This window comes from Stegodyphus dumicola, chromosome 8 (assembly GCF_044657685.1).
Source record: "Stegodyphus dumicola isolate Sdum_Otavi_A_Nest chromosome 8, ASM4465768v1".
Lineage (NCBI taxonomy): Eukaryota > Metazoa > Arthropoda > Arachnida > Araneae > Eresidae > Stegodyphus > Stegodyphus dumicola.
Genome location: NC_140775.1, coordinates 131,026,350 through 131,046,452, shown reverse-complemented (window position 1 = coordinate 131,046,452; position 20,103 = coordinate 131,026,350). Strand labels below are relative to the sequence as shown.

The 20,103-nt window shown below is 32.3% G+C and overlaps 1 protein-coding gene across 9 annotated transcripts in view; it reads left to right on the top strand.

Moving 5' to 3' along the window:
- Positions 1-20,103, top strand: part of LOC118194869 (transcription intermediary factor 1-alpha-like) — a 219,359-nt gene that overhangs the window by 110,722 nt on the left and 88,534 nt on the right. For all 9 annotated transcript variants that reach the window (XM_085822432.1, XM_085822433.1, XM_085822434.1 and 6 more), the window contains one exon: positions 12,417-12,480. In XM_085822432.1, coding sequence (XP_085678558.1) covers positions 12,417-12,480 — 64 coding nt within the window. The remainder of the gene's footprint in view (positions 1-12,416; positions 12,481-20,103) is intronic.

The window sequence follows — 20,103 nt, the reverse complement described above, 5'->3', positions numbered from 1 at the left end:
AATTTTTAATTTACTCAATTAATGTTATGAGTTGACTATGTGCTAATACTGAAGCCTGCTTCTGGAACACAAATTCTGTAATATTCTATGATAGAGATCTCCTTTTTTGGAGGGGAAAAAAAAAGATCAATGCTTATCATAATGATTTACATAGCTCTGCATTAAATCTATTACCACCAGAAAACTTTTTCAAAATTAATATTTAATTTTTAGTTACATATAATTGCAAACATTTCGCTCTTCAGTTTTTGGGCATAATCTGAATATGTTATGAAACTTGAAAATTGAATATCTTTATTGCTTTATGGTTGCATAATTAAATAAAAAAATGTTTAACTTTAAATCCACCAAAACATGAATACATTCATCATTTCAAATGTTGTTGTAATAAAAGTATATGTCTGTGTCCAACATTTATGAAATAAAAGCTATATAAAGACTTTGTGGACACAGTGATGAATCTGAACAAGTGGGCCAAACTTTAGAGGCTGATAGAAGGCAGCTATATAAGCAATATTTGTCATAGAATGTATGGTTGGAACGCAAACGACAAGCTGCTAGGCCGCATTGTTAACAATATAAAAGGGTCGGTTCTCTCACCTAATGGCATTTTCTACCATGGATTGCTGAAAGGATGGCTAGTTACAAAAATTTCCAGGGCAGTGGATTGGTGGAGGGGGTTCCATAGCTCAGCCACCAAGATCACCAGATCTCTTGTGTTTGGCCTTTTTTCTATGGGGCCATATGAAAAGCCTAGTCTACGAGTGCCCCGTTGAAACTGATATGAATCTAGTCACAGGGTTAGCCATTGTTGCCGGCAGTATTCGGGAAATGCCTGCTGTCTTCGAAAATGTGCGTTAATCCCTAACCCGCAGGTGTGAAGCCTGAATTACAGCTGACGGAAGATCTTTTGGGCACTTTCTTTGAGCATGTACATCAGTTATATTGCTGTTAACAAAATGTCTTCTGAAGTATCTCCTCTCATTCTTGTCTTAATTCCTTAAATGTGACAGTAGAAAACTACCCTTTAACTTCTCACTGCTTGCATTCCAACCCATACATTCTATTACGAATATTGCTCGTATAGCTGTCTTCTATCAGCCTCTAAAGTTTTGCACACTTGTTCAGATTCACCCTGTATTATTCAATACAGATGTGTTGGGTTCAAGTTAAAAAGAAATCTAGTTCAGTATGTTCAAATCTGTAGTTTGAGAGAAATCTAAAGCTAATGAATAATACATTCTGAAAGAGATTACAAGTGATCTTACATATTTTTTGACCTGGTATGTGACTGCTTGATTAATAGAAAATCTGACTTGGCACTGCCCTTAGTAAGAAACAGAATGTAGCATACCTGGAGCAAAAAATTCAGCACATCCAATAAAACTTCAAATTATATCATAAATATGGATTTAAAATCAGTGGCGTAAATAAGGTATGCAAGGAATGCAGTCGCATAGGGGCGCGGAGGCTTAGGGGGCCCATGAATATCCTGCTGAACTACATTTACATATTTAAACTTAAAACACGTATAAAAATCATGTATTTGAGTAGATTAGTGTACCAAAAAGTTTTCTTAAAAAAAAGGGGAGGAAACTTTACCATACATATTTCCTACAAAAATTGTATGTTTAAATAATTTTCTTTATGAAATTTATGATAAATATGTTTTATATTTAACATATGTATCATTTACATTATAAAAGTTTTTATTTATGACTTGTATATTATTGCATAAGTCATATTCGTAAGCTCAGTTGATGACAGAGTGCAATTTCTTTTTTGTACGTTTACGTATCATTTTGTCTGTCAGTTTATAACATAACCAGTTATTTACTAGCTTGCTAAATTAAGCGAAAAAACTTGGATTGGCGCAGATTTTATATAGAAACTTGAAATATACTTGCATGTAAAACCTACTAGATTTTATTTAAAAATCTCCGCAAATCTAGACTTTCTTCCCCCCCTTTTTAAGCACAGTAAATTTATTGGGGGGGGGCAGGAAAATGTTTTGCACAGGGGCCCAAGAGTTCTAGCTACGCCACTGTTTAAAATAGCAATTTTTTTTAAAAAAGATAACAATGCAATAAGGTATTTTGAATCAAATAGTCAGTAATTTTTAAATACTATCTATATTTGGGTTGTTTGCAACACAACTAAGAATATAGATGCATGCAGTTATGTAAGCAGTTATTTGGGAATGTTCCTAAATTGTTATGATTATTTAAAGCAATGTTGATGACAGAAATTTTAGGTTATAAATAGTAAATTAAATTTTGTTTATTTCTTGTAATGCAATGTATACTTTTGTTATTAATTCTTTACATAATTAGGCAAAATTTTGGGTCACTTAGGAAACATTAAAAAATTTGATCACAGAAATTTAAATCTTAAGTGCACTGTTAGGTAAAACCCACATATTATGTACTTATATTATTAGAGAAAGACATTGCATATTAAAAAGAAAATAGTCTGTTTCTTATTTTTGCCCCATTTATCTGCCTTAAATGGACATTCTCACTAATATTTTACATGTGCAGGAAAATTGTTTTAAAAATAATATTCAGACAAATCTAGATGTGAATCAAATACAAAAGAAATATGCCAATGTAAAATTAGCTAAAAAGAAAACAATCTTAGTTTGGCTGACATTTTAAATAAAACTTAATCAGTTTTAAGAGCAATCAGGTAGGGATTCCTCTTCTTCAAAAGCCAAAAAAAAGTATTAAAATTTTCATTTCAATTTATATATATATAGCTCTTGAAGAAGAGGGACATGGGCCATATATCCTGTAAAACCAATTGTATTTTATCCAAAATATGTCTAGACTGAGGTTGCACCTCTGCTTAATTTTAAAAAGTTAAATATGCCTTTCATAAGAGGCTTATTAAATATTCCAAAATCTTAAAAAAAGTTGTTTTTATAAATGTCTAAAATATATTTTAAAAAAATGTAGCTTCAAAAGTTCCGGAATCCCAGTTTTACTCATTTGATTTCAGAAAACATTTGCGTATTAGAATATGTAAAACTAAATTGCATGGTTTCCCGTATGTAATAGGTACCATAAATTGTCACGTATGTATTACCCTTTTAAGAATTTAATGTTTTTTGTTCATTCATTTAAGTCAATGATCTGATTCATTTTGCTAAAGATAAGTGATATTGTATCAGTAAGTGAGGAAAGATTTCCAATGATGTGTCAAAAAAATTTAACATCTAATTTAAAGTGCTGGATAAAACACATGACTTTCTAAAACCAGCAAATTTAAAAAAAAGGGGGGGGGACAGGCAAATAAATAAAAATGTTTATTGAAACTTAAGACTATGTCAGTTTAAAATTGTATGTTATTCATAATTACATTTAGAGTATTTCAAAAGTGAGAAGATCCAGAGACATTTTGGATGTTTGTGCATGATAATTTGAAGGTAAAAAAAAAAAAAAATGCTGCCCTTTCTCATCTAAGAAGTATCAAGAAGAATCAGTATAAATTCTTGCCGATTTAATGTCAGAATAACTGCATAAATATTTCATACAGTGAAAGAAAGAGTTATTGGGTATTCTTTCATAGTGTATTATTAATATAAAATCCAAAGTCAAAAATCAGTGCAGATGTAAGTTACTGAAGTGAAATGTATGACTCCGTGGTATGATGTTTGAGGTGCTGGGGGGGGGGAGGAGTCGAGATAGAATATGTGAGGTATGAAATTTTTGATGATTTTCATAACAGTGATGTATGTGAATTTCCCGGCCGTCGTTTTAATTCACAATTTTATGAACCCACATATTTCAGACGTTTGATAAAATGACACTTTGACTCAGTTGCCTGAAAATTGTTTTTAATTTATGAGGTATACATGACTGATACTTTGTATGTTGCATGACCTTTAGCTCACAAATGAAAGTTCCTAAGTGAAAATGATGCCCAGTAATCAAATTAAATTCAAATGAAAGTATGCTGTGTGTTTCTAAGGTTCTAGGAATTGAGCTCTAGTTCAATTTATAGCATGTACAGGCAGCGCCCTGTTGGCCAAAGACAAATCTTGAAATTTTTATGCTGCTCTTCCATGCAGTATTGTTTAGTCTATTTCAGTCGTGTAAGTAATAAAAATGCATTTTCTTAGCACTATTTTTTCAATTATGCAAGATATGAAGAGAACCATTTTCTTTTTGTAGAAAGAAGGTGTGAAATCTTCAGAAATTACTCATTGTCTGCAAGGAGTATAATTTGAAATGAATCTTCCACATTTGAAATATCACTTATAATCCACATTTTAAAAATCTTTATGGGGTGTTCAGTTTGAGAATTTAATCATGCCATAAATAGGCAGACTGAGGAGACACCAAAAAGGTCTTTTAAGGATGATTGTAAAAAAAAAAATTTTATTGAAATAAGTGTATTCAGTTAAATTCAAAATATGTTGAAAAAATACATTGTACTTCTGATGGAAAAAAAAATTACACTAATTTACTAGAACGTTCTCATACATCACAAAAAAGGAGACACACATAAGCTGAATTTAAGTCTTGACTTTTAAACCGTTCATTAAGTTTGAGGTTATAAAAGAATTATAGCATAATAACTCTGAGTTGATTTTATAGCAAACTAATTGTAATTCAGTTTCAAGAGCTTGAGCATGTGCAACTCTATGACAAAATTATTCTTATAATTTCCTTGCCAAAGGAAGATGGTCTGCAGTGACAAATCATAGATGCACAAGTGGTACAAACTAAGATCTGTATATGAAAATGTAGCTTGGCTTTCATCTTTGGTGGAAAGGTAGAAAAGGAAATATGCAGAGTTAGAGATTGGAGTTTGATGGATGATCCAAGATATATTGCCATTTGTGTTTGATTATTAGTCCAAAGAGGCTCGATTCGTGATAAGCATTGTTTCACTTTTCAAAATGTTGCCACCAAATATATTCGTCCTGTATTATATTTAAAGAAATTAAATAATGAAGAATCTGCATGAATGTATGTATGTTTCTGGTATTGTGATAAAACAACGGTACCTAGAGTCATCAAAATTTGAATAACGTATCTTCCATAGACTATGGGCATGTGGAAGCCTTAATTTGAATTTGAAATTTGTTGTATTATCGATTTAATATTTTGTAACACTTCAACGACTTTTTGATTAACAAACTAAGCGATTTGAAAGCGAGCAATGGTCATACTGTACGGAGGAGGGGGGGAAACATTTTTATCTCCAGCAGGCGAGACTCTGTATCAGAAATTCTAAAGATATGCTTATTTTAAAATTATTTTGCGATATTGCTGTTGAACTGAATTGTATGGTTTAAGTGCGAAAAACATGATATTATAAAGGTAACACACAAAGTGTTAAAAACACGCCCCTTTGGACATAATTTAAAATGTGAAACCTTTCAGATTTTAATTTTTATTTGTTATACTGACAGTATGGATAATCAATATTGTCGTATGTCATGATCATGAATGTTCATACTGTGTTGTCAGACATACACACATCCATGCACCATATGAATAGTCATGACAATGCCATTCAAATATACATTCTACAAAGCTAGTTATCTCAATGATAAACTATTCCTTTCTACATTCTGATTCACTACTGCTTTGATATAAAAGGAACATATTTACAAAATCAGATTATATGATTTTTATACCACTTGTGCTTTTTTAACTTGTGTTATCTGTGTCGCACACTATCTTATGATCATTCTGCTATATATTTATATACCTGAAATCTCTTGCAACAAGAATGTAATTGGTTTGCAATTACATCGACTTTTATCCTTTGGTAATATCTATCAAATGGTTTTGAATCTAGGCCTTTAGTTTGGCACTTTTATCCTTTCTGTGCTATGTTTTCATATGAGTTTCCTTTGATTATCAGACTCCACTTAGGACTCTTCCCTTATCAATTCCCAAGATACTGATGTATTACATGAAAGACAACTGTAAATGATCTTAAGCAAAATTATATATTGAAGTGCTAATTATTCAGTAGTCACTTCAAATTCTTAAAACAAATCTTCAATTTATGCCAAACAGGCTTTCATCCTAAGTTTGAGTTTAAACTGCTTATTGGTTCTAGTCTAACTAAAAGCAAGATTCCTCGAAATTGGCAATAAGTGTCCCAATCTTCCACATATCATGCATTCAAAGGAAAAATATATTAAAACCTTGAACTTGCTGAAAATACTGATAAATGTGATCATCATTGGCTCTTAAGTGAAGTGAAACTATCTTATATACTTTCTGTGGTTTAGGATTTTGTTTTCTGACTGAGAAAGTGATTGGATAGCAAAACGAGTAAGGAGCTGTTTTTGAGCAAAAACTGAATGTTTCCTCCTTTTGGGCAGATAGTCCTAGAATGATGTGCCATATTTAGTTAAACAAACAAACATGCCACAAGATATTCCCAATTGTTTGAAATTTTTTTTTTATGCTGATCGTTCTGTTTTGATGCTGTATGTAAAAATTGTAAATATGTCAAAATTCTTCAAAAAATAATAATGTTAAAATAAAGATAGTGCAGTTGGACAATACCCACATTACCAATGGTTAAACAATGGGTGTCCGCTGCACTACAACCTGAATCTGAAGCTGCTGATCGTACTTTTTATGGAGCAAAATATTCCAAGGAAGAAGAAGTAGCTAAATTTGATATGCAACTGTAACAACTTAAAAAATATATATATATTAAATTTTTTTTTTTTTTTTTACAAATTTGCTGGAGTTACGAATATGTGGGGGTGAGGCATGATACTAAAACAAATTATAGGCATTCAGTGTCATGGCATAAAGTATGTGAAGTATCACGAATTGTAGATTTTTTAAACTGAATTTACGTCTCTTTTTTTCACCTATCTGCTATCCAGCTTTTAATTTATATTAGTAAACGTTCATTAATAATTTGAATTAATAGCAAAAGTAATAGTTATTCAGCTTTCTACTTCAGTATTTTATCTGCATATTTTACACTATTTGCTTAGAAAAGAATGTATAAATTGCATTTTTGTTATAGATTACTAAACATTTTAAAAACTGTTAAATGTATAGAAAGAAATCAGGACCGGATTCAGGCATAGAAAATGTAGGCAGTGGCTTAGGGTGCTGATTTTCAGAGACTAGTAGCTAAATAGCTATAAGCAATAACTAGATAAAGGTTTATTTTGTTATGTATCATTAATATGTTTAATTAAACTAAATGTCAACTATTTGGATAGCATACAGTACAAAAATGCTGGAGCCAGGCCTGAGAGAAATTACCTTATTTTTAATTCATTGTTAAAAAAATAAGTAAAAATAATGTTAAAAAATTTTTGTTTAAATTTGTATTATTTATAATTGACTGTATGGCATATTATCAGCATCTTAAACATGAGTTCAGAAGTGTTATTACTTTTAAGAGGAAAATTTATCTAGACATATGATGTTACGTCCTATGTTTCATAATACATATCTTACTTTCCCATATAATCGCAATGTCAGTTGAGATGTTTCTTGAAGTGTATGGTAAGTTGTTTTATGCCTATCTTGTAAACTGTGATATTTTTTATCTTGAACAATTGTGTGGATATTTTGACATTCTCATTGGTATAAATGTGGTCACCAAGATGTTCTTGAAAAGCATATCAGTTATTGTGAACAGACTAACAGAGTCCAGAATGATAGCAGAGTTAGAATTATATGTGTGCATAATATTAGGTGTATTTTACAAAACTGTTCTGAAAATGAGGCAGAAAAAATGGTATATGCATTGATATTCCAACAAGTTCTTGCCCTTTATCTCACTCTTAACATTCAGAAACAAGTCTGCCGTGTCTTCTGTGATAAGGCAGGTTGGTCATAGCATCCCTTGAACGAAAAGTGTAAGCATGCATATTAAAACAAGCTTTCGGGAAATGATGTGCTACTCCTTCATGCCTTTGTAATGGTAATAAGTAGCTTACATGATTTTAGAACTGTTGCAGCATTTTCTCTGAGACTTTGGACTATCCTCATTGTCCCAACTAAGTATAAAGTGATTTTCATTTCTTTGTTACTTTCAAGAACCATCTTGATCACAACAGATTTTGGTTTCGTAAGGATGTCGGAAAAGTTATAACGCTTTTTTATATACTGTATTTACTTGTGCATTTATCATCGAAACACAAGGTTTTGAAAATTTTTAAAGTTTTTAAGCGAGTTTCCCTAAATTTTAAAATGGTTTTGTCCACATAGTGATGTTTTCATCTTGCTAATCGATTCGCTCATGTGTTGAGGGCATGGACTCTGACTTATGAAGCAATAATAGTGAAAAGCTTTAAGAAAACGGGAATATCTAATGCTGAGGATAATCATTGCATGTGGAAAGATAGACTGAACAGTTACGAAGACGATGACAGCAGTAATGATGGCAATGATTTGCAAGCTGTAGCAGATAGCATTGATAGCACTTCCAGCAGCATTAATTATTTGAGACCTAGGGAGTAGCTGTTAACAACAATAAGAGTGGGCGAAATTCAAGTTACAGGAAGTAGAAATGATGATATCTTATTAGATATTGCTAATGATAATATTACTATGTAGTCTTATTGGAATATTACTGTGTAATCTTATTGGAATATAGGTTTCTTTTAAATAAGTAATATTGGGGTAGTTACCACTAATTAATCCATGAATACTTTTCATTTGTTATGTTATTACTGTAAACGTGTCTTTCGGAAGTTAAATTATTCACATAATTTTCTCCTGTCAATTTTTGTACGATAAAATTAGTGAAAAACGGGAGAATAATTGTGAATAAATGTAGCGACAAACTTTTAGGGAAGGTAGGGCCCATCATAAGGATTAAGAATTGCATAGCAACAAGGATGTAGCGACAAACTTTTAGGGGAGGTAGGGCCCATCATAAGGATTAAGAATTGCATAGCAACCCATGACCGGAAACATCGCTGCATGGAAGAGTATAAAAGACGGTGAACTTGCAGACATACACTTAGTGTATGGAATAGTTAAGGGCAATGGACGAGTCACTAAACGAATTTATGAGAACGCTTCCCAGACAGACATCAACTGCACTACAGTGTGTTTGCATATGTGCATTGAAATTTATGCGAGTATGAGTCATTAAAAAATAGCAGGTCTAGTGAGGGATGATTGACGCGTTCGGTCAACATGGAAGAATGGTTGCCCTAAAGACTGATCCCACAATTAGCAAATGTGCCGTTGCCTTAAGGGTATCTCTTTACAGTGTACAGTGTGTTTTGAATGCCAAGTCCTTACACACCTTTCATCTCCAACGGGTTCAGTTATTGCTATCCAGTTATCATCCTGCACGTGTGCGTTTCACACAGTGGTAAACATTGTCCGAGATGTGAATTTTCCAGCTTATGAGTTGTTCACTGATGAGACCGCATTCAATAGGAATGACATATTTAATCATATTGTGGGCTGAAGAAAACTTCGTAGGTATGCAGCGCAGCATCACTTCGCAGTAAATGTGTGGCAGATTTGGTCGGCAACTGCTTAGTCAAGCCATATCTTTTACCACCCCACATGACCGCTGCGAATTATTATATATTTCTGGAGTAGGCTCTTCCCGGCTAATTTGACGATGTTCCAGCAAATATTAGGCGCATTGTGGTTCCAACATGATGGGACGCCTGTTGATTTTGGACTAGCTGTTCATAGGCATTTCAACAGGTCGTTTTCTGCATCAATGGATTGGGTATTGTGGACCGCTTCCCTGGCTCCCATCTGATTTCTCGAGCGTTGACTTCTTTCTGAGGGGGAGCGTTCAAAGCTGTTGTATATCCGCAGTGGCTAATCGCAACGATGGTGCGAATGGCTATTCGCACCACCTACGTTCGCGCATGCGCACAAGCAGCTCAAGTACCAGCATTTTACGCCGATTTCCGTAAGGCAGACGGTAGCGAGAGCGAAGGTTGTTAACACTAACTCAGTAATAGAAGGGTTGTTAATAGTTCACCAGCAAGAAAATAATTTGCAAGTAATAATTATCAGTTACAAAGACGAGGTCAATCTATATACATGATAATATTCAGGAAATGATTAGATAAAATAGGGATTTAATGATGGTTCTAATTGCAAGCGAGGACGTGTAATTAGTTAAAAATCTTTAATGTATTGACAAAAAGGCTACAGAAATTACTTAAATTCTTTTATTTAACTGAGGAATTTTTATGCAAACTTAGACCCTTGTCTTATAGGACTGTCAGAATTTATTATTCAATAAGAAAACTTGCATTATAATATTCTTATATATTCATCACTTTTTCAGTATCCACACATGTTTATAGGTTCAAATGGCATATTTCAAAATCAAAGTTATTTATGAAATAAAACCTTATAAAATCTGATAAATTCTTTTTGTGCGCAAATTTTTGAATCTAAATCCCTTACATTAAATTATTTCTGTCTTTTAAATTACAACTCATTATTTATTTCCATTTAATTTATTAATGTGGTTTTACTAATATTTCAAACTTCTTTGAAATACTTTTCTGTGTCCTGAAAATGCGAAGTATTTCCATAAAAAAATAAACAGTCATACAAAATTGATAATAACCAGTATTATATGATTAATTATTCATTTAATAGTTGATTTAATCGCTTTTAACTTATTTCATGTCTAAATTTTCTACACAGAAATCCTCTGTCTAATTTTTATTATCTTTTCTCAGACAATTTTCAGAGGATATGAATTAAAGTCTTGATTGTGCAAAACACATCTTTAAAGCTAAATGTATTTATTCTAAGAAGTACAAAAAATGTAAACAAGATTTTGTTCCCCCCCCCCAAATCAGTCATTTAAACTATTCCAACCGTTCAGGAAAACAATAAACATTGTGAACATAAAAATCTGCCCCTTTTTATATATACTTTAATAAAAGGAAATGTGTCCCTTCTTTTAATGTATAAAAGAAAAGGAATCCATTTTCCTTTCTAAACTTTTTGTTAAAACCTTGTTTGTTTCTAAACCTTTTGTTTAAAGTCGCCAACGCTCAAAAAATGATAAACTACGCCAAGGTAGTAACCAGCCTTTAAAAAAAAAAAAAAAAAAAGATTCACTACAACACTTAGGCTGTTCTTTTCGATTGGGTTCAAATGACGGATCCGACAACTCAATGCGTAGCATCGGCCTTGTATATCACGATCCTGTTGAGTCTGAAATGGATCTAGCGACAAGACTCGCCTACGCTGCTGCTGCATTTAAAGAATCTCCCGATGTGTTTGACAATCTCCGGCAATCAATATTTTATTGGTGTCAGGCATGCTTGGCTTCTGATAGTCCTGACTTCGAGCGTCATTAGGAACATTAGAACTGTATTCATTCGTATGCCATTTGTACTCATGATGCCCAATAAATGTTTCAAATTAATCACTCTCTCGTGTCCTTTGCAATATTCTACCCATGCTACCACTTATCCTTGATATTACCTGTCATGAGTTGCTATGCAATTTTCAATTCTTATGATGTGCCCTGCCTTCCCTGAAACTCCGTTGCTACATTTTTAAGACACCCTATATATGTGTGTAAGTGCGTGCGTAAAATTTAAAAAAGTATGGTAAATGAAAATTGTAACTTTGCTTTGCAATAAGCCTTTAACTGCCTGTTTTAATTTGCCCATTTTCCCTTTCTGTTATAAAAATAGTAACTGCTTATAGTAAATCTCTCAAAACTGTGTCATTTCAAAATCAATCCATGTCCCCCCTTATGATTCTTTCATAATGCTAATGATGTGGACAGTTACAGAATGCTTCAGCCATTAACAATTTTAGATGTTTAAAATTAGCTAGTCAAAACATATCTTAACCAAAACTAACTCATTTTTTATCAAGATTTTATCTTGAATATGTCACATTGTGACTGTAGCTCCTGTGCTGTCAGCCTACAGCTACATCTGCCTTTGAATATATTCAAAATTGTAATGGTACTGGTGTAGTTCTTCAAAAGTAGCCACAATTTATATCCCACTTTATCTGTGTTGACTTGAAAATATTCTTCACCGAGAATAAAAAGAATACTAATTTGGTTCCTAAATTTGCAATTATTTTTTATACATCAGCATCTGCCATCAATATTTAAAAAATCGAATATATACATCAATTCGATTCATTGCATTTATACATCAATTCGGCACCTGAAGAAGAAGGGTCTGTTTCTGATCACTCACTCAGAGAATATTCAAAATCTATATTACCGAAACTTTGCTTTTTGTCTCAATTTTAAATATTTAGATTATATTTGTTGATTCTACTGTAATTCTGTATATTTAATTTGCAAGATTATGTTGTCATCAAAGTTTTTTCTTTTCTTTTCTCCCTCTTCTTTCCTTTCTTTTTTTTAAATAATAATAAAATTCTTTATTTTTGTTTTCTGAAAAATATTTTCTACTTTTAATGTTGTTTTAATTTCAGATTTCCAGAATACACGTCCTGCTATGCAGCTGATGACGTATAATCAGAATGTTTTACCACAAAGGTATCAGTTTTTAAAAGAATATTTAATTTTAAGCTACAAATGAGAAATCTTAAAATTTTATGAAAGATTATTGTTTTTATTAGTTACTTTAATTGTTGCAGATGAACGAAAAGCTAATACTTACGTTTTTTCTTATGTACTATACTAAGTTTTCTCTACTTATATCATTAACATGATGAGATGTCTAATAAGTTTTGTCCTTATATAATTAGATAATTAGCCTAATAACTTTTATCATATATATTTATATAATAGCATCTTGAATACTGTTTTGAACACTGATAATTTTTTAGAATTTTGATTTTAAGAAATTGATTGTGTGTGTTTGTGTATGTATGTAGCATGTTAGCTTAAATGGGAATCTAAATGTGAAGTAACACATATTTCTGATTTGAAGTGGAAAATAAATCGTATTAAATGGATTTTAATGAATCTAAGTGTGTAGAAATATTAGGTATTTTTTGAGAGCAGTAGACATGAAAAATGAGCAGTGCCTTCCCCGGGACTCGAATCACAGACCTCTCAAATACGCGTCGAGTGTGCTGACCACTACACCACGATGGCATGCTAAGAAGGCAGGAGAAATATCTTATATACTCCCCCTTTTAAAAGGTGTCTGGGGATTAGGGGACCCAATCGCCAAATGGTGGTGAAGAATCATGATCCACCACATTTTTAGTTTGGTCTCCACTGTACAGACATTAGGTTATTTTGAAGCCGGGAGACGTGGAAAATGAGCAGTGCCCTTGCTGGGACTCGAACCTCGGACCTCTCGAATACGCGCCGAGCATGCTGATCATTACACCACGAAGATATGCTAAGAAGGCAGTAGAAATACTTTATGAGTGTATTTATATAAAAATGCTATTGTTAATTCAACAAGTCAGGTGTCATTTCAGAATGAATTAGAATACGTAAGAACAAAGTGGATGATAATGGAGGCATTTGAATTTATTAATGTTAATTTGTTTAGATCTGTTTTTATTTTGTGACACATAAAAGAAAAATCACCTTAAATACCTAAAATTATGACGTAAATATTCAAGATGTTTATTTAAATGCAAATTTTTAATCAGAATTATTAACTAAATATAGCAGGGATGGACAACATCCATATTCATATAAGAGCCACATATAAGAATTTAGAAAAATCGAAGAGCTGCTAGTAGATTTACCAAGGAATTGGAAGTATTTACGTATATTGATTTAAAAAGAGTAAAACAAATTTTGAATGACAAGAAATATTCAAACTAATCTAATAATGATCACATTTTATAATTAATGGATAATATTATGTAATAATTATATTATTTTAATAAATAATTGTGCACTAGTTCTAATATTTTATAATTACCTTCCATGACACACAAATTTTAAATTCTTGTATGAGGTATTGAACATTCTTTTTTCCAAATGGAAAGTAAAGCTCCCCCCCCCTCGATTTCCAATTTTTTCTCTAATTTTAACTCACATTTTCAACTGATTTAATAGAATGTAGTAGATGAATTCTTCTAATTCATATGCACTGTGTACTGAGGTTACGCAGTTGTCATTATAGAAGGACTTCAGGAGTTTGTCGGTAATTGCTTTGAGTTCTTCTGGATATTTGTTCAAATGGTATCTTATAACTACGCTGAATAAAAAAGGGCTACAAGTAACTCCAAAAAGCACTCTGTTGATAGACTTTAATTTTAGCTGCCTTCTTCCACCATAAAAATCTCAAAAATCGGCGATTTTCTTCCTTAACTTCAATTTGGAGGAAGGCTCTTCTAATGTCGGATATAACAGCAATTCTCGAAATCTAAGTAATATAACCAAAATTTCTTCGATCAAGTTTAGTCCTTTGAAGAGACAGTCATTTAGGGATGGTGCTCTTCCAACTTTGCACGAGGCATCAAAATCTGGTGGGATAGACATAGTGGTATTCTCTGGCTTAATAACTGGATGGTGACACAAATAGTGGCCTCCTGCTTCTTCTAATTCCTCTTTTCAGACTTCCTGTGTGACATTACCTTTCCGCCATTCTTTAAAGACTCTCCAGATTTACTTAACTTCTTTAATCTTCTGGTAGTGGTAAACAACCTTCCTTCTGCTTCATTTTTATTTTAAGGAATGTTTGTGTCAATACAAGTCCATGGAACACCAACACGGTAATGCCCGTCTTCACTTCTAGTAAGTTCTTTAAGGAAAAATGTCATGGGCTAGCTCTTCTTCTTCCTTCTTAGACAATGTTGCAGCGGGATCGTTCATTCCTATTGTTTCTAGCCGCTATAAATCTGGAGCGTTAAGGTCTCTCAGAGATTAATTAGTCATCAATGCCAGCTGTACCACTACTCACACAACCTTGGGGTGGATTCTCTAACTCACCGCAAATTTTCCATCCAAGTTTTCTCTGAATTGCTGTTAGACCACTGTTCAGCTGCATGATTCTCCTCGTTAGGAGTTGGCCATAAACGTCGCTGCCAATTAAAATTTCTATTTTTGAACACTCAGTCACCATATCTGATATGAAAAGTCTATGTTTCTTAAGCTCTTCTAGAACAAACTCCTTTGCAATGCGTGGAATTTTCCCACATAGCTTTTCTTGGTCAAGGAATTCAGTTGTGAGAACTCATTTGTGACCATTACACAGTGCACTTAATTTAATTTTATATTTACTATGAGGTTTAGTTTCTATTTCTGCACCTCCACATACCGTGTGGGTAACAGTTGCTGTAGCGAAAAGTTTAAGACCAAGTTCTCAAGCGGTGCTCTTCAAAATATGGAAGTTTGCTTTTATCAGTAATTTCTATCGTTTTACCTATTTGAGGACAGAAAAGCTCTGTATGAGGTTTTGAGCAGACATGACAGCGTATAAAAACTTTGATGCAGACTTTGAACTCATTTTGACACGGTGGCTAAAGCATAAACATTTCAGACAACAGTTCTTTTCCCTAACTTCCCCACCCTAGGGAGAACGACCTGGGGACTACGCAGTTATTACTTTCATGCGACTTACCACAGAACGAACACGACATTTCTTTAGCAGCAAATAAACCAGCTACAGTATGGTACTTGTTATCCCTTTTCAATATTTTCTCTTTTGGGATAATACAAGGGATTTGGGGGATATTTGTACTTTCAAAGCCTGATCTGGCTAACTGTAATCTTTCTTCACCTGTTACCTCTTTCTTCAAAAAGTTCATTAACAATGTTAAACTTGACTTCGCAAAACTCGCTTCACTATCAGAAGCTTTCTTTTCCCTAATGTTGTATCTCTGCCATGCTCTTAAAATAGCATCAGGTAAGCAGGATTCTGTCATGGGATACAGCGAGGCTGAATTACTTTCTATATCAAGCCTCATGGATTCTAAAGACCTTAAATGTGATTCTACCTTCATAAACAAGTCTCACAATGATAATCTGTCTTTACCCCTAGCTTGAACATTTGCTGTACTAAATTTCAAAAATTTCCTCACATACACTTCAATAAGAATATCTTTGTCCTCATAACGCTCTTGAAAAGCTAGCAAAGCTTTCCAATAATGAATTTTCTGGTTACTCGAGCTGGGCATTTATTAGAAAGTCATCGGGTAACTTTCTAATAAATGCCGAGCTCGAGTTCCAGGTTCTACAGCTTGTAGTAAATATTGGAACTTATCACAATCATCTAATTCTTTATCTTCATATATCTTCTTAAACTGCACCCAAAATGGCAAATAATTAATTAACTGAGAATCAGTTGGTTTTATATTCAGTTCAGGTAATTCATACCGTGGCAAACAGAATTTTTTGCTTTGCATATATTCAGATCATTCTGGTCACTTGTTGTTATTTTATAACATTCTGAAATCAGAACTTTATTTATAATCACCTTACATTTATGTATTTGAAATATAAAATTTTAATTTGTAATAACCTTTGAAGTTTTTCTTTTAATTTGATATTTTCCTTTTTCTTTTCTAAAATTAGCAATGTGCTCTGATTTTTATGATGTGTATCATTTATAAATTAATGGCTTTTGTATGTTAATTATATGTATACAAAATAATGTGAGGAAAAAAGTATCCAGTACTGTTGAAATAAAAAAGTATTATGGATCAATAATGGAACAGTTCTGTGGGGCAGAGGGGTTAAAAATTCATTATTTAATTTTTAGTTTTTGAACTTAATATTCTCTTCTGCTTTTACTGAGGAAACATAGTCTACAAGTTCTAAATATTAACATAATGGGTATACGTATCTCATAACCAAATCAACTGCATATCTCTCTCCTTAAATTGTGACCCTCAATTGTATTGCACCATGTATAGTAAAAATACAAGTAATAAATAATTTTATTATGACATGGCAATCATGAATTATCATTCTTTAGTTTACGCAGGGCGTAGCAGAAACAAGTAAATGCATGTACTGCAGTGTTTGTTCTTTCATTTGAACAATTCTTTTAAATGTCAAACACAATTTGTTCTAAATATCCATGATTAAAATTACTTTTCATTTTCCATGTTCTTCATACTGCATTTCTGAGTTCACACTTCGTATTCCACCACTCATGTTATGAAATTGTTACTTTTTTCCATGTTCTGCCACTTCATAAAGCTGTGAATGTGCTTACAGAATTCTGAACATCTATAAAAAACTAATTTTCACTGCATTAATAATGACTAAATAATGATTGCTTTTTTATTTGTGTTAATTCTTTCTTATATTATATCATATATATATATATATATATATATATATATATATATAGAATGATTTAGGTCTAAATTTTTTTTCTGATTTACTACTTACTACCTTATATATATGTATATATGTAAAATATAAAAAATACGATAGCTTTGCTCTGCGCGAACAGGCAACCTCTAATTAACGTTCTGCAATTTCAGGATCTTTCTCATAGACCAACATTCTGGTATGTTACATAACATTGCTGCGAATTAATTTGCAATATCATTTAAATTCTGAAAGCATGTGCAAATTAAGTGCAAGTATCTAAAAACATGATAAAATATTTAATAATGCAAAAATTAATCCTAAAATAAAAAAAAAATTAAGACTAAATTAATTGCATAAAGTGAATAATTGCTGAGCAGGCAGGATACAGATCTTTTCAAGGGGAAGTTGCCTCTAAACCTAACTCTCCAATTATTCAATTCGTGTTTCGTATCGGCATATAGGCATGGGTAAATTATTCAAGACTGAAAGTAGTGAATTGCTTAAATAAGAAATTTAACTATAAAAGAATTTTGAGAAATTTAGTAAGCAAATCTACTAGGAAACAAATTTTTTAATTTAAAGTACTCTGCTAATGTAATGAAGAGTATAAATCCGAAGTAATTTAAAAACCCTTTGCCTATTCTGGAGCTTCCCTGAACGAATTATGCATGTCAACCAAAATAAACTAAATGCAATGTATAAAAATACAAAAATAATACTAAAAAGGCAAGTAAATAGTAAGTTTTAATTTAGCTTACCTTGTAAGTATGTATTTTGCATGCCGGATCTATCTATCTATATATATATATATATATTTGAAAAAGCAGTTTTAAGCCTCAAATGGTTCAGAGGCACGAAACATGTATTCGGAACTCATTAATCAACTTGTTTTTAGGCTTCAAAACACTTTTTCCTTGACAAGTTCTATTTGAAGCCTTAAAAAGGAGATTAATTTTTAGAGCAATTTTTTTTTTTTTTTTTTAATTTTATTGTAATGTCTCATGTTCTGTAGTTTTTTTAATTTTTCTTTTAACAATTCCGTTTTTCATTGTAATCTTCATTCGCGTTTACTCGGTGTTTGCAACCATTTCCTGGAAAGAGAAATAGGTAGACCTTTATTTTATAATTTTTAGAACTAAATTTATATTTAATTTGCATTCTGACTTTTACTTCTTTTTAATTTACTATCAAGTTATATATATACAATAAATTTCATAAGAGTAGAGAGTTCTTTTTCATAAGAATGGAGAGTACTGAAGCATTAAATAAAATACTTCCATAATGAAGAAACAGACATTATTAACATATATATATATATATAATGGTGGCCAAAATTGTGGACACTTTTGGAAATTTTTATGTTTTTGAACTTTGTATGCTTATAGAAAACGTTACGTTTCACAAAATGAAAACTTGTATATATCATTTCAAAGAGAATTTATTACTGACTTCAATACAAAACACAAAATTCAATTATTTGCAATACAAAAAAAGTTAAACGATAATAGTTATCTCTATACATTAGATAGTGATGATTGTAGTGATTTATCAGTACTTAGTAGGGTACCCTTTATTTTTTATTACAGCTTCACATCGACGTTTCATTGAGCTGACAAGAGTTTTAAGCTCTTCATTCGTTATTACATGATGCCAGGAAACAATTATAGCCTCAATTAGTTCCCTTTTGTTTGATGGGCGCCTCATTCGGACAAGAGTTTTCAAACGGTGCCACAAATTTTCAATAGGGTTGAGGTCAGGTCTGTTTCCTTGCCATGACAACAATTTAATGCTCTTTGTACGAAACCACTCTTTCGATATTTGGGCCGTGTGGCAAGGAGCAGAATCCTGCTGAAAAATAAACGAAGCATTGTTGGGAAAGAGATCTATGATGGAAGGTAGAAGTTTTGGTTCTAGAATAGTGTCAATGTATTTTCTGACATTCAGTGTCCCATCGATGACATGAAGGCGACCAATACCATCTGCTGATATGCATGACCAAATCATAACACTAACTGGGTTCTTCACAGTTGCTTGTATGCAGTCAGGATGTAGCTCTTCTTCTATCTACATCTTACATATTTTCCCCCATCACTACCGAATAACGATATCTTAGTTTCATCACTCCATATAACTTGTGACTACTGATCATCTATCTAATTAATGTGTTCCTTTGCCCACTGTAGTCTTTTTTTTTCGTTGCTGAAAATTAAGGCTTTTTTCGTGGAATTCTACCTCTCAGTCCAACATCTGTTAATCTTCTACTGATTGTTTTTGAACTGACAGAAACACCAGCATCATTCAGGTCACTTCTGATGGCCGCTGATGACATTTTTCTATCTTGGAGACATAGTCTTTTTATTCTTCTGTCATAAATAGATGTGGTGCACCTTTTTCGGCCTTTCACTTCATAACTGTGTTTTTTATTTATATTAAAATACACATAACGTTTTTTGTATTGCAAATAATTGAATTTTGTGTTTTGTATTGAATTCAGTAATAAATTCTCTTTAAAATGATATATACAAGTTTGCATTTTGCGAAACGTAACATTTTCTATAAGCATACAAAGTTCAAAAACATAAAAATTTCCAAAAGTGTCCACAATTTTGGCCACCACTGTATATACATACTCTTTTGCAAAAAAAATCGAAGTACCAAGAAAGACTTTTGCGATCGTGACCAAATTTGTTATACAAAAACATCTTAATCGAACATGCAAATGATCAAAGTTTCAAGGCAAATGAATAGCAATTGCGATTATAGTGCGCAATTCGCAAAGTATAAAACCAGTAACAGAGGCGGAAAATTTATCTTTTTTTGTTGCTGCCATTGTAATTCCGTAAAGAAGCAATTGAAGATGCCATTACGACGATACTGAAGACCTTACAGGCAACTAAACGACTTCGAACGTGATCGAATTGT